The sequence below is a fragment of the Neoarius graeffei genome, chromosome 15 (genome assembly GCF_027579695.1).
Source record: "Neoarius graeffei isolate fNeoGra1 chromosome 15, fNeoGra1.pri, whole genome shotgun sequence".
Lineage (NCBI taxonomy): Eukaryota > Metazoa > Chordata > Actinopteri > Siluriformes > Ariidae > Neoarius > Neoarius graeffei.
In genome coordinates, this window is record NC_083583.1 from 22,551,828 (window position 1) to 22,566,809 (window position 14,982).

The 14,982-nt window shown below is 40.5% G+C and overlaps 1 protein-coding gene across 2 annotated transcripts in view; it reads right to left on the reverse strand.

The window, feature by feature from the left end:
* strn (striatin, calmodulin binding protein) overlaps positions 1–14,982 on the reverse strand; it is a 184,015-nt gene that overhangs the window by 11,467 nt on the left and 157,566 nt on the right. For both annotated transcript variants that reach the window (XM_060941036.1, XM_060941035.1), the window contains exons 8-14: positions 8,687–8,794; positions 7,410–7,553; positions 6,477–6,613; positions 4,518–4,693; positions 4,374–4,421; positions 1,811–1,932; positions 1,553–1,720 (exon numbers count right to left, since the gene is read on the reverse strand). In XM_060941036.1, the coding sequence (XP_060797019.1) occupies positions 1,553–1,720; positions 1,811–1,932; positions 4,374–4,421; positions 4,518–4,693; positions 6,477–6,613; positions 7,410–7,553; positions 8,687–8,794 (903 nt within the window). The remainder of the gene's footprint in view (positions 1–1,552; positions 1,721–1,810; positions 1,933–4,373; positions 4,422–4,517; positions 4,694–6,476; positions 6,614–7,409; positions 7,554–8,686; positions 8,795–14,982) is intronic.

The following is a 14,982-nucleotide window of genomic DNA, read 5'->3' on the forward strand; positions in this document are numbered from 1 at the left end:
TACGCACAGAGATTCTTCCAGATTCTCTGAATCTTTTGATGATATTATTCACTGTAGATGATATGTTCAAACTCTTTGCAATTTTACACTGTCGAACTCCTTTCTGATATTGCTCCACTATTTGTCGGCGCAGAATTAGGGGGATTGGTGATCCTCTTCCCATCTTTACTTCTGAGAGCCGCTGCCACTCCAAGATGCTCTTTTTATACCCAGTCATGTTAATGACCTATTGCCAATTGGCCTAATGAGTTGCAATTTGGTCCTCCAGCTGTTCCTTTTTTGTACCTTTAACTTTTCCAGCCTCTTATTGCCCCTGTCCCAACTTTTTTGAGATGTGTTGCTGTCATGAAATTTCAAATGAGCCAATATTTGGCATGAAATTTCAAAATGTCTCACTTTCGACATTTGATATGTTGTCTATGTTCTATTGTGAATAGAATATCAGTTTTTGAGATTTGTAAATTATTGCATTCCGTTTTTATTTAAAATTTGTACTTTGTCCCAACTTTTTTGGAATCAGGGTTGTAGAATAAGGATGTTTTCATGAGGTAGGAGCAAGGCATAATGCATATGTTTTAGAATAAGGATGCTTTCATGTGGTATCAGTGAGGATTAATGCACAAGTTCTAGAATAAGGATGTTTTCATAAGATATGAGCAAGGCATAATGCATATGTTCTAGAATAAGGATGTTTTCATGAGATATGAGCAAGGCATAATGCATATATTCTAGAATAAGGATGCTTTCATATCAGTGAGGCATAATGCATATGTTCTAGAATAAGGATGTTTTCATATCACTGAGGCATAATGCATATATATTCTAGAATAAGGATGTTTTCATGAGATATGAGCAAGGCATAATGCATATGTTCTAGAATAAGGATGCTTTCATATCACTGAGGCATAATGCATATATATTCTAGAATAAGGATGTTTTCATGAGATATGAGCAAGGCATATGTTCTCGAATAAGGATGTTTTCATGACATGAGCAAGGCATAAGGCATATGTTCAAGAATAAGGATGTTTTCATGAGATATCACTGACCCATAATGCATGTCTTCCAGAATTTGGATCTCTTAATGGGGTATTAATGAGGTATGAGGCACATGCTCTAGAATGGAGATGCTTTAAGGATGCATCATTAAATGGTCCAGTATGTGTCTGCTCTAGAATGAAGATGTTTCAGTTAGATAACACTAAATCAATAAGAATGTGTGTATTCTAGATCAAAGATTATTTTAATAATGTATTATTAAAGATGCAAAATGAACATGTTCTAGAATGACAATGTTTTATTACAGCAATTATGCAGCATAAGGCATGTGTTCTACAAGGGGAATGTTTTATTGAGGTATCATTGATGGGGCATAAGTTTCTAGAATGAGGATACATTAAGGGTGTATCATTAATGGGACGTGTGTGTTCCATAATGAGAACGTCTTAATGAGGTATTACTGAGGCATAATAATGAGGATTAATGTGCATCTATGAAGTGTTATTAATGTGGAATCCTGTATGAGTGAATGAGGATGAGATTGTGCCGTTACCCGTGTCCTCATTAAAGATGGCAAGGGCGGGTGAGGTGTCTGCAGCATTCCAAAGTCGCACCGTTCCATCTGCTGAACAGGACAGCAGCCGCTGGTGGGCCGAGCTGTAGACCAAACCCCATACTGCATCAGTGTGACCACACAGCGCCCCCCTCAGCACAGACGGCTCTGTCACAGCCAGAGACGGACACAGGTCGTTAGAGAGAAATCAATCGTCTGATGTATTTAAAGCTTGAAAAGTGTAAGAATGGAACGTACCATACGAGTCGTAGGGGTCAATATTTGGATTAGGAGTGTTCCAGCTCTGAATGGTTCCGTCCATTCCTCCACTGAAACACTGCTCTCCGTTACTGCTCATGACCACACACAGAACTGCACCCCTACACAGAACAACACTGTTACACCTCTACAAACTACCAACATATACAAAACACTTCTCTACTGCTCTTTCTGCAGCAGATTTATTCACAGAGACCTTTAAAAGAACAATCTGGCCAAAATACAGCGTATATATTTTTCTCAGGGTGGCACGGTGGTGTAGTGGTTAGCGCTGTCGCCTCACAGCAAGAAGGTCCGGGTTCGAGCCCCGTGGCCGACGAGGGCCTTTCCGTGTGGAGTTTGCATGTTCTCCCCGTGTCTGCGTGGGTTTCCTCCAGGTGCTCCGGTTTCCCCCACAGTCCAAAGACATGCAGGTTAGGTTAACTGGTGGCTCTAAATTGACCGTAGGTGTGAATGTGCGTATGAATGGTTGTCTGTGTCTATGTGTCAGCCCTGTGATGACCTAGCGACTTGTCCAGGGTGTACCCCGCCTTTCTCCCGTAGTCAGCTGGGATAGGCTCCAGCTTGCTTGCGACCCTGTAGAACAGGATAAAGTGGCTAGAGATAATGAGATATTTTTCTCAAGTCTGCTCCATGAAAAAAATGATCATTTGTCAGAGAAAAGGTTTTTAAACAGACTAGAGAGAACAATTCTCACTCATCAGTCTTTGGTTGATGTTCTAAGGAATAACACTAATATTTAAATTCTTGCTGTAGTAGCTACATTACATCTCCTCTGTCCTGATTCTCCTAGACTTTTCTGCTGCATTTGACACTGCTGATCACCCCATCCTCCCATCATCCCTATCAGCTCTTGGGATCTGTGGGACAGTCCTAGACTGGTTCAAGTCCTACCTCTCCAGTTGCTCCTTCCAGGTTACCTGGTCTGGTACTGTATCAGCACCATGCCCACTTACCATTGGTGTCCCTCAAGGTTCAGTCCTTGGTCCGCTTCTCTTCTCCCTCTACACCTAGTCTTTCGGCCCAATGATCTCTGCTCATGGTCTATCCTACCACTGCTATGCTGATGACACCCAGTTGTTTCTCTCTTTTCCTCCTCCTGACACAGAGATCTCTGCATGCCTGTGTGACATTCAGTACTGGATGGACAACCATCACCTGAAGCTCAACCCAGGCAAGACAGAAGTGATCTACATTCCCGCTCCATCCTCTCCACCCCTGGACATTGTCATCTCCCTGGGGGACATCTCTAGGTCACCTTCACCCAGTGTGAAGAACCAGGGGGTCATGTTCAATGACAAACTCTCCTCCTTAGCAGACATGTAGATTCCTCCTCTACAACATCCAAAGGATCTCACCACGTCCTCTACTCAGCTCCTGGTCCAGCACTGCTCCTCTCCTGCTTGGATTACTGCAACTCTCTCCTTGCTGGCCTTCAAGCTTCTGCCATCAGACCCCTGCAGCTCATCTAGAACGCTGGAGTTCGCCTGGTCTACAACCTCCCTCATTCTTCCCATGTTGCCCCTCTGCTTGCCACCATGCACTGGCTACCTGTTGCAGCTCGCATCAAATTTAAGACATTGGTGCTAGCTTACCAGTCAGTCAAGGGGTCAGGCCCAGCATACCTCCACAGACTGATCCAACCCTACATGCCAGCCAGATCCCTATGCTCCGCTACTACTGGTTGCCTGGTCCCTCCTCCTCCTCTCCGCTCCCGCCCAGCCCGGTCAATACTGCTGTCTGTCCTGGTTCCTCAGTGGTGGAATGACCTTCCCATTGAGGTCAGAACTGCTGACTCCCTGACCACCTTCAAGTGCAGACTGAAGACCCACCTCTTCAGGCTGCACCTCTCCCCTGCTTCCTTGCCCACTATGTATCTGTCTCGACCAACCCAGGCTGTGTACTGTCTAGCCTAGGGTTAGCCACTGGAGTTTTATTTTCCTCCATTTAGTTGTACTTTCAGTTCATTTGTATGGTTGAATTGTTTTCCTTGGTGGTTTGCTGAGTATTGGTACTTCAACAGAATATTACACTAAGTATTTTCTGTCACTTCTTCAGTTGGCACTAGAACTTTCGTCTAGATGTTCAGCACGTCTTGTACCTGACTTTTGCACTTGTTGTATATCGCTCTGGACAAGAGCGTCTGCTAAATGCCATGTAATGGAATTTTGTAGCAGATGTTAGTGAATGACTGCTTGTCTACAGTTTGCATGAATTTTTGATTTACTGCACATTTGTACTGAAAAGACCAGAATCCTGAGCAAAAAGAACTGCTATTTAAGAAAACTTTAAGCATGTTAGGGTGCCAAGAGCAAACACTGTCCTCCCAAAGTTAAAAGGAAACCAGGACTATTAACAGCTGGTTAAATAATGAATATTTCTATTCTTCTGCCAAGAGCCACTCATAGTTACTTGTGATTAAAACCAGGCTGATACACACACTGTGTGTACCATGTTTTGAGTGAGGTAGTGCATGTAGCCACGACTTTACCTAATCAACCCCGTGTGTCTGTGTTCACGGCTAAGGTTCTCACACACTCACCTGTGAGCTCGGAACGTGTAAATGGGCTCCACATCAAGAGCAGCACACCTGAAGAGAGGATGTAAACGGTAATACATCTGTATCCATCATGCCAATTTAACTCAACAGAACTACTAAAGGTCACTGCTGTCCTCTGACTCGTACTTTTTGGCAGGAGCTGTTTTCTGCAGGTTCCACATCTTCAGCGTGTGATCCTCCGAAGCTGTGACCAGCACCGGCTCTTGAGGGTGGAACGCCAGACTGCGGATGGAGTCAAAATGGCTCCTCAGAGTGAACTTGGGATTCCACGTCTTCCTCAGAGCATCTTTGTTGTTGGTGATCTGAGAGGAAGCAAATGACAGCACTTTAGCAAAAAAAAGACATGAGATGTACATGACGTGTATAATACGAGTTAGAATCTCGACAATGCCATAGCCATCCGTGGCCAGGAGCCCAAGAAAGCAAAATGTGCCATGCTCTCAGGGAGTCTGGCATGGCATACACACTCTCCCCTGTCAATCACAGCGACACTAGCCAATCGTGGGCCTCTGTGAGCTCATGCATGTAGAAGGGGGCCGAAAGCACTTATGTGGCTCCCGATGTTGCATGAGCAGCAGCTTGACAAGATGCTGTTGTCATAGACTTTGCACTTCCTGGTTGGTCATTGATAGGGGAGAGCTGTCTGATGTGTGGGAACTAGCAGGGGACGAGAAAACCAAGGAAAATTAAAACAACCACCAACCCGTGTAACCCCAAAATATACAAAATAGTTTGGAACTTTTCTCGACACTGCCCAAATCCACAAGTGTTATTCCATAGTGTACATCAGTAGAAAAGAAAAGAAAAAGGAAAAGAAAAAGGAACAAGAGTGCTCTGAGAGCACAATATCCCCTTGCTGGCAACTAGGCCATACCTCTGGTAAAATGCGACTGAATTGAACAAAATTGCAATATGCGCATTACCGATATATAACACAGAGTCCAGTAAAATTTCATGAAATTCCTCCAAAATTTGTGAGGGAAGTTGATTTCAGAAAGCAAGCACACCTTGATGAAATTGTCAAAGTACAAGTTTGTTAATAATCAAAGGCATAGCTCTGGTAAAATTTGCCTGAATTAAACAATTTCAATATGCGTATAACTGTCATATAACAAAGCCTTTTGCCAAGTTTGGTGAAATTCCTCCACAAATTGTGAGAGGAGTCAATGCCAGAAGGCAAGCACACCTTCATGAAATTGTGAAAGTACAAGGTTGTTAAATCAAGGGCCACAACTCTGGTAAAATGTAACCGAAATGAACAAAATAACAATATGCGTACTACCGACATATATAACAAGGCCTTTTGCCAAGTTTCGCGAAATTCTTCCAAAAATTGTGAGAGGAGTTGATTTCAGAAGGAAAACACACTCATGAAATTGTCAAAGTATAATTTTGCTAATCAAGGGCTGTAACTCTGGTAAAATGTGACCGAATTGAACAAAATTGCAATATGCGTATTACCGACAGATATCAAAGAATCCTGCCAAGTTTTGTGAAATTCCTCCAAAAATTGTGAGAGGAGTTGATTTCAGAAGGCAAGCACCCTGCCCGGGATGGACGGAAATTACCATGACATAATCCCCCTTCGGGCCTTTCAGTTAGCAGGGGATAAAAAAGGAAAAGAAAAAGGAAAAAAGGAAAAGAAAGACCCGATTTTAACCCAAATAAAACTTTATATCTAAAAAAGTGTGATGGAAGAGAAGTTTTTTGATGAGAATTTATTCATTGTGGTTTTTAAATGCAGATATTCTTTTACAAAATGTACTGAAATCACAGCACACAAGTTATTAAATGTGTGTGTGTGTGTGTGTGTGTGTGCGCGCGCGCGCGTGTGTAAACAACTGCAGTACTATTCTGATTAAAAGCCCCGAGTGTTTAATGACATTTCTACACGGAGCAGTGCAGCGTAACACAGGCTGTTCTGAACACTAGAACACTCACACAGCTGTAGGTTGTTGATTAACTAAACCACAAACATTTCTGAATCATTTGAGGACTCGTCATCAGTAATTATTTAATAGTTGTGGTGTGTTTTGTGCATTGATGTGCAGTAATGTTGATCTATTAATCGAAGGTGGTACTTACATCATATGCCAGACTCTCAGCTTCATTCGCTACAGTGAGTCCTGCCAGCTCTCCCAGTCCCAGCTCATTCTCCAGAGCCTCATCCGCTCCCATTATAAACGATTTACCAGTTGATGGAGGGAACGTAAGAGCTTCCACTGCCCCACCCACCACACACAAACAAACACACACACCTAAGTTCATGCTTGAGGACAGAGCTGATCATAGGTTTCTATCTTGGTGGGCGTGGTCTTTCCAGTATGACCCCGCCCCATCAACAAAACATGAGGGTTCACTGAACGATTTGATGAGGATGAAAATGATATAAAAATCACACGCACCAGATCTCAAATTAAAATAGACAGAAAAAGGAAACAAGTCTAACTGAATATTTATGAGAACCGGAGAGAAGGAAAGAAGAAAGGTGAAGAGGGAGGGAGGGAAATTTATATAAAAAAAAGTGAAAAGGACAGAATAAAAAAAAGAAAAATAAGGACGATGAAAAAATTGATGCAAAAATAGAAAGAAAAACAGTGAAAAACAGGGGAGGAAAAGAAAAAGGTAAGGAAAAAATTGAGAGAATGGCAAGAAAGAAAGAAAAAGAAAAGCAAGAAAAAGATTTAAAAGATGAGAGAAAAATAGAAATTTGAATAAAAACAGGAAAAGACCAAAGTAAAAATAGAATGAAATAGGAACAAAAATGGAGAGAGGGGGAAAAGGAAGGAAGGAAAGAATTAGAATGCAAAACAGACAAAAAAATATAGAAGGAGAAATTGAGGCAAGACAAATCGACAGAGAATGAAAAAAGATGAGAACAAATGAAAGAAAAAAGAAAAATTGAGAGAGTGGAAAGAAAGGTGAAAGGAAATGGTTTCACTTTATGTTGGCTTTTCCTTTAATTTCTCACCCGTGTGCGTGTGTGCACGCGCGCGCGAGTGTGAATATGGATCATACCTTCATCCGCACGGCTGAGATCATGCTCGTTGAGTCGGGGTAAGCTGGGTCTGACAGGGGGAGCCACGGGGGGCTGCATGGAGGGAAGATCCTCCACGTCTCTTAGATTAGCCAGCATGTCCTGCAGCTTGGACCTGTTCGGCCCTGCACAGACAGAAAAAAAGAGGGAAGAGAAGGGGGGGTGTAAATAAGTGGGAAGGGAATAAAAGGTGAGGTTTGCAGGGGAACAACATAATACTTATTCAAGAGTTGTATTAGGAAGCTATAAAACAGAAAGATATAATAATAGGAAGATGACCTCAAAAGACTAAAATGGAGAAAAATATCAAAAGTGAAAAATCAAACATGTGACAAGAGCAAGGTTTCTGCACCTCACTCTTTGTTTAAGCTACGCTAGTAAATTTGTTATGGCAGCGTGTGTGGACCTTCATCCAACTCACAGTTTAAAAAAAAAAACGAAAAGTGAAGATGTGCAAGAGCCATACGGTCACGGGGGGGAAAAGGAAAGAACAGCAAACCACAGAAAAGCAAAAGGTTAAGGAATAAGAACCAAACATGGAAAGAAACCAAGATAAAGCTGTACATCAGAGATTCCTGAAAGAAAAGAAAAAATGAACAGTGGGGGGAAAAAAAAGTGTAAACAGGAGAGAAAAGGAAAAAGGTCATGAAAATCACAACAGAATAGAAAGATAAATTACAAGGGAATATTAAAGGACCGAGAAAGTAATGAGGAAACAAAGGGCAAGACAGAAACACAGATTAAGTAGGAAGGAAAAAATTATGAAAAAGAGTCAAGTAAAAAGAACGAAAAAGAAAACAGACTAAGAAAGAGAGGAAAAGGGCAAGGAAAAGGACATAACTAAAAAGAAAAAAGAAAGGAAGGAAAAAAAATGAAACAACTTCATACTGGATTTAAAAAAAATTTGTTTCACTGGTGCGGGGTGAATTTAAGAGATTTAGAAATGAGCAAAAAACAAACTCAGGACAGCAGGGGAGCGAGAGAGAGCGCGCATGACAGCATGATGTCATATACTGATGAATAAAGGCAATCTACAAAGAAATCCCATTAAAATGCAGTCTTTCTGACACACACACACACACACACACACACACACACACACACACACACACACACACACATGGAAAGGAGCTGAGAGCAAACCGAAGGCGTCACAAACACAAAGAGGGAGGAAGTGAAGATGATCTGAATGGAGCTGTCCAAACAAAAGACCAGCGTCTGATCAAACAGGAAGCAGCGGAGGTCTGGCCACACTTACTCTTTACCCCCTTTTTGCCTTTGCGCTCCTTCCTGTACTGCTCCTTGAGTTTCGAGATCAGGCTCTGGTCCACTTCCCAGGCCTCGGTCATGGCGTTTGGCTCCTTCTCTACATGGAGGATGGAGACAGAATTCAGTCCTGGAGCACAAACACCACAGCTGGAGCCGACCTACACCGTGTACACCTCAAACGAGCGTTTAGTTTTATTCGGGTGAAGTACTGTAACATCCTGAGACAGGGAAAACTGAAAAGAAATGATGGATGAAAGAACCAGATTTTCTGGGACACAAGTCATATTCGATGCCCTTTCTGCAACAGCATGGGTTTCAGCCCACATTTCACCCTCATTTCCCCTTTTTTAAAGTTGGATGCAAATTTCCAGGTCTGATTAAGGAAAAACGTGCAAAAATTCATATGAATATTCGGCAGAGGAACACATAGCTGGACACAGGTTTTTTTTTTGATTGGATACAAGTAATTATCTAAAATATACACTACCGTTCAAAAGTTTAGGGTCACTCTGAAATGTCCTTATTTTTGAAAGAAAAGCACTGTTCTTTTCAATGAAGATCACTTTAAACTAATCAGAAATCCACTCTATACATTGCTAATGTGCTAAATGACTATTCTAGCTGCAAATGTCTGGTTTTTGGTGCAATATCTCCATAGGTGTATAGAGGCCCATTTCCAGCAACTCTCACTCCAGTGTTCTAATGGTACAATGTGTTTGCTCATTGCCTCAGAAGGCTAATGGATGATTAGAAAACCCTTGTACAATCATGTTAGCACCGCTGAAAACAGTTGAGCTCTTTAGAGAAGCTATAAAACTGACCTTCCTTTGAGCAGATCGAGTTTCTGGAGCATCGCATTTGTGGGGTCGATTAAATGCTCAAAATGGCCAGAAAAACGTCTTGACTATATTTTCTATTCATTTTACAACTTATGGTGGTAAATAAAAGTGTGACTTTTCATGGAAAAAAACAAAATTGTCTGGGTGACCCCAAACTTTTGAACGGTAGTGTATATAGCACAATTCTCAATTTTGACTGATCAGAAAGTGTTGATTGATTTTCTCCAACAGCAGCTCTGCAAATCAAATCACAGGTTAGAATAATGCAAATAACTCATTCTCATATGCTACTGTTTCTATAGTAACAGGGACTTGTATGGTGAACCCCATATATTGTAAGCCTAACAATAAACAGATTAAAAGGCTGTTATGGAACAAAGAAAAATGTCTAACACACGACTGCGTGATAGTGCCGACGTTTTCTGCAAGGAGACGTCTGTGTAACACTTAAGGAAGGAGTCTCCAGTGCCACTGCAGCATTAAGGCCCGGTCTCACAATACCGATAACTATAACTACAGCTATAACGATAACTATAAATAAATAGGTCCCCTGCGGTTTATGTGGCTGGTGGTCACACCAGACCGATAACGATACCTATAGCCCAGGCCTGGGTTTATCCGTATTGGTGAGATCGCTTCTGGAGCCATTTTTCCAGACCTGAACCTGATACAATAAAACATCTGACCAATCAAGTAATTGCTAACATGTGACTACGTCTGAGCGCATGCTATTTTTCCCGGGCACCTTGTTGCATCATGAAGTCACGGAATACGGATTCACGGACAATAAAAAAATAAATACAAAGTACAGATCTTTTATTCATGGATGTGTGTGATTTTCCAAGAAATATCAATAGTAAATGAAAATTAATAAATGTATAAATACAGGTAAGATATTTATTATACCCCCGCTCTGAAGGAGGTGGAGTATACTGGTTTACCTCTGTCCGTACATCCGAAACACCCTTTTTCGCAGCAACCACAAATCATAGCCACTTGGTACCTTGGGGTTCTATACCGTTTTCAGGTCTGTTGCACATCGACTTCCTGTTTATCGGCTGAATGTATTTACAAAACGTATAGTGTGGATTTACAAAATTTTCGTAACACTTTTCTCAGCAACTACAAATCACAACCGCTTGATATTTGGTACCGAGCTTCAGCTTGGGGTTCTATACTGTGTATACCTTTTTCAGGTCTGTTGCACATCGACTTCCTGTTTACCGACTGAATGTATTTATGAAACATACAGGGTGGATTTACAAAATTTTCGTAACACTCTTTTTCTCAGCAACTACAAATCACAACCGCTTGATATTTGGTACCGAGCTTCAGCCTGGGGTTCTGTACCGTGTATACCATTTTCAGGTCTGTTGCACATCGACTTCCTGTTTACCAACTGAATGTATTTATGAAACATATAGGGCGGATTCTGATGCTATTTCAAAATGACAGTTTACCAGGATGCTATTTGAAATCCCCGGGGAGAGACACTGCTCTTTACTTCCTTGTTTCAGGGTTCATTATTTGTTGAAGTCAATAATAATTCATAATAAGTGTCCTGTTCCTCCGATTGCTTGCATTCTGATATAAGCGAGAGCAGGGAGGATACGCAAGTGAGCAGTAGCTCACAGTTCATCTTGTTTAATTATGAACTTCAGCACTATTCTTTAAATTCGTTTCTTAAGACAAGGATTTTTTAAAGATGTTACCTTGACAGTTTCGGCGCTAAACTTCCGCCTTCTTCAAAACAGTCACCAGATGTCGAGTGGTGACGTGCCTTATCAGCTGATGTTACTCTAAGGAGGCGTGCGAGAGCAGGGAGGGAAAAAAAAAGAACACCAAATAGAATGTGAAAAAGAAACAACAAAAAGACTCAAGATCCGAAAAAGAAAAAGCACACCAAGAAAACTTAAAATCAGCCATTTCAGACCACTGTAAACGGCAAAAAAAAAATAATGAATTGGGAAGAGGCCAGAGTCATTTGCGCTGAAGAAAATAGATTCCAGCGTTGGATTTTAGAGGCAGTGGAGATACGAAAGCGTGCACAGAGAACGATGAACCGGGATGAGGGAGCGTACGCGCTGTCGCACACCTGGAGCGCCGTCCTGGAGGAGCGACCTGACAGCAGGAGGCGTGAACTACCTGCCAAATTGGGCGGGACGTTCACGCCTCCTTAGAGTAACATCAGCTGATAAGGCACGTCACCACTCGACATCTGGTGACTGTTTTGAAGAAGGCGGAAGTTTATCGCCGAAACTGTCAAGGTAACATCTTAAAAAATCCTTGTCTTAAGAAACAAATTTAAAGAATAGTTTCAATAGGTAGACATAATGAACTTTCACTACATATGAACTTCGGCATTTCATTGTTTTAGACTTCTTAAATTTTTTTTTTTTATCCGTGATGCATCATCCGTATGAAATCAGTAACCAATCTGTAATATACTGAAACGTCCGTGACCAATTCGTAAATTATTAGCATCCGTATTAAAATCCATAACCACTCCGTATTTTGTATCCATTTTTTATTATATCTGCATAGCCCATGACCTATCCATATTATATCAATCACTGGAGTATGTGCATGGGTTATTCTGAAGTCCAAGCTGTACAGTACGACCCGGAATAATGTGCTACTACTTGAAAAAAACTTCCATGACTGTTCCTAAGTTGCATGCGTTTATTTCCCTGAGTGGCAAGACCAAGCGATATTATAGTGGGGATTATAGTTGTGGTGTGACTGCTCCAGACTGGAACTAAATTCAGGCAGAGGTATAGTCATAGTCATAAGTATAGTTATTGGTGTTGTGGGACAGGGCCCTAACAGAGGTAAAGCTGTACATTTAAAAAAAAAAAATTTTTTTTTTCCTTTCCACATCTAGAAAGCCTTCAGGAATTAATCTGTATTGCAGAAGTTTCAGACCATGTAATGGATACAAAGTACAATGTATTGTTATTTAATTAATAACAGTACACTGATGGGAAAACTGCTTTCGTATCAAAGGAATATAACCCTTTGGGACGTGCTGTTAGAAGAAAACGATCAACTTTCGGGCGGTAACTTTCATTCGAGTTTCACATCACACCCTTGTTTATTCTCCTATAACAGAATGTTCTGCTCACAAAGTGCAACACTAAGTCATTATGTGACACTTCTTGGACTTTATCCCAGGCAGGTTAATATTGAGGGTTCTATTATTATTTTTTGTTTAGCCACGATCTTTCCAGGCTCAGCTATTTCTTTATATAAGGCACTTCAGTTCCTGTCACTGATCCAATGCAGCAGTGGCAGCTTGTGAGAAAATCAGTTCAGGGCTCTTATAGACTGAAGGGATAGAGCGAGAGACTTTACTGTATCTGAGCCACGTCACAGCCCAAATACACAGTGTGTAGAGAACAACACTCTTCTCTTCCAGAAGACGCACAAAAAGAAACCAAGAATGAACAACTCCCAAGATGACTGTTCTCCATGTACCATACCTGTAATAACTTTAGGTTTAGAAACACGTGTGTGACAGAAAGGAAAGTGAAGTGGACAGAGCTGAACAGTGCAAACTAAAAGCACAGACTGAAAACCATAACATAGTCTTTTAAAATATGTCTGAACCGCTAAACATGAGGCACACAATGGTTCACTCAATTTACAATTCAGTTCTCGATATCAGGTTCACAATTTGATTTTCCTGTGATATTAAAAAAAAAGAAAACAAAGGCAATTTTAAAAGTGTAACATTTATTTCGCTATTCTTTATCAGCTTAATTAATCCTTTGGTTAAATTAAAAAAAAAACAAAAAAACCCTTTTGACCTTTTGTTTCATTTTCGCAGTAACCAACAATAATTATTTACCCACATTTCCAAAGGTTGGAATAAAATCTAATAGCCTATTAACTAAAATACTCCTTTTCTTAAAAATGAAAAAAAGTTTAGAACTTCTCTTAATAAACTTGTATCAACATTTGTACTACCTGTATTTGCTTTTCTTTAAGATTTCAGCAGTCTGTAAAAAGAGAGCTGCGATTTCTTGTTAAATCTACTTTTACACTCAATCACACAACATCTCTTTCCCATTTTAGATCTGTTTTTTTGTGCGTTTTTGCAGCATTAGAGCTGTGTTACTTCCACCTTGAGTAAAGTCACGTGTCTTTCCGCTATTTAACAAATTATTTGCGGAAAGTGAAGTGAATATTGGTGTATAATAACTGAGACAAAGTCAGGGTTATTATTCACCGACCCTGAGGCAGAGAATTGTTTCAGTATAAATACATGGGTGATTATTAAATTTTTTTTTAAAAAACTCATTGAAATAAATGATTTTTTAAAATATCTTCAAAAGCGGCATGCAAATGTAATGTGCGCAGACTTGCAGCATGAACGCAGGCTTGTGTCACTTATCTACACCGACTTGCATAAAATACTGTTTTGAAACAGATAAAATAAATCCCAAGTCCACCTTACATCTGGACAGTTTTAGATCAAACTTCATAATGTCTTGAGTGCTTTTAGGAACAGCATTTTCTTTTGCAATTTGTAATTCTTCCTCACTTATGGTGACAAAGCGATTGGCAGCCATTTTGTTGAGTCACTCGAGGTGATTATCTAGAAATAGTCCAAATTTCTTGACCAATCAGTGCATGTGATTTTCTATAAATCACCTGCATATTTATACGAATGTATGTTATTATCCCTTCTGCTGTCTAAACAACACAATTACAGCCAGGAAAAACTAAGATTATGCAGCCTGAAAATAATCACTTTTCTTTTTTATTTCATTGATTTGAATGGTCAAATTTGTATTGCAATTTAGTGTCACACGATATATAGTGGTGCTTGAAAGTTTGTGAACCCTTTAGAATTTCCTATATTTCTGCATAAATATGACCTAAAACATCATCAGATTTTCACACAAGTCCAAAAAGTAGATAAAGAGAACCCAGTTAAACAAATGAGACAAAAATATTATACTTGGTCATTTATTTATTGAGGAAAATGATCCAATATTACATATCTGTGAGTGGCAAAAGTATGTGAACCTCTAGGATTAGCAGTTAATTTGAAGGTGAAATTAGAGTCCGGTGTTTTCAATCAATGGGATGACAATCAGGTGTGAGTGGGCACCCTGTTTTATTTAAAGAACAGGGATCTATCAAAGTCTGATCTTCACAACACATGTTTGTGGAAGTGTATCATGGCATGAACAAAGGAGATTTCTGAGGACCTCAAAAAAAGCGTTGTTGATGCTCATCAGGCTGGAAAAGGTTACAAAACCATCTCTAAAGAGTTTGGACTCCACCAATCCACAGTCAGACAGATTGTGTACAAATGGAGGAAATTCAAGACCATTGTTACCCTCACCAGGAGTTGTGGACCAACAAAGATCACTCCAAGAGCAAGACATGTAATAGTCGGCGAGGTCACAAAGGACCCCAGGGTAACTTCTAAGCA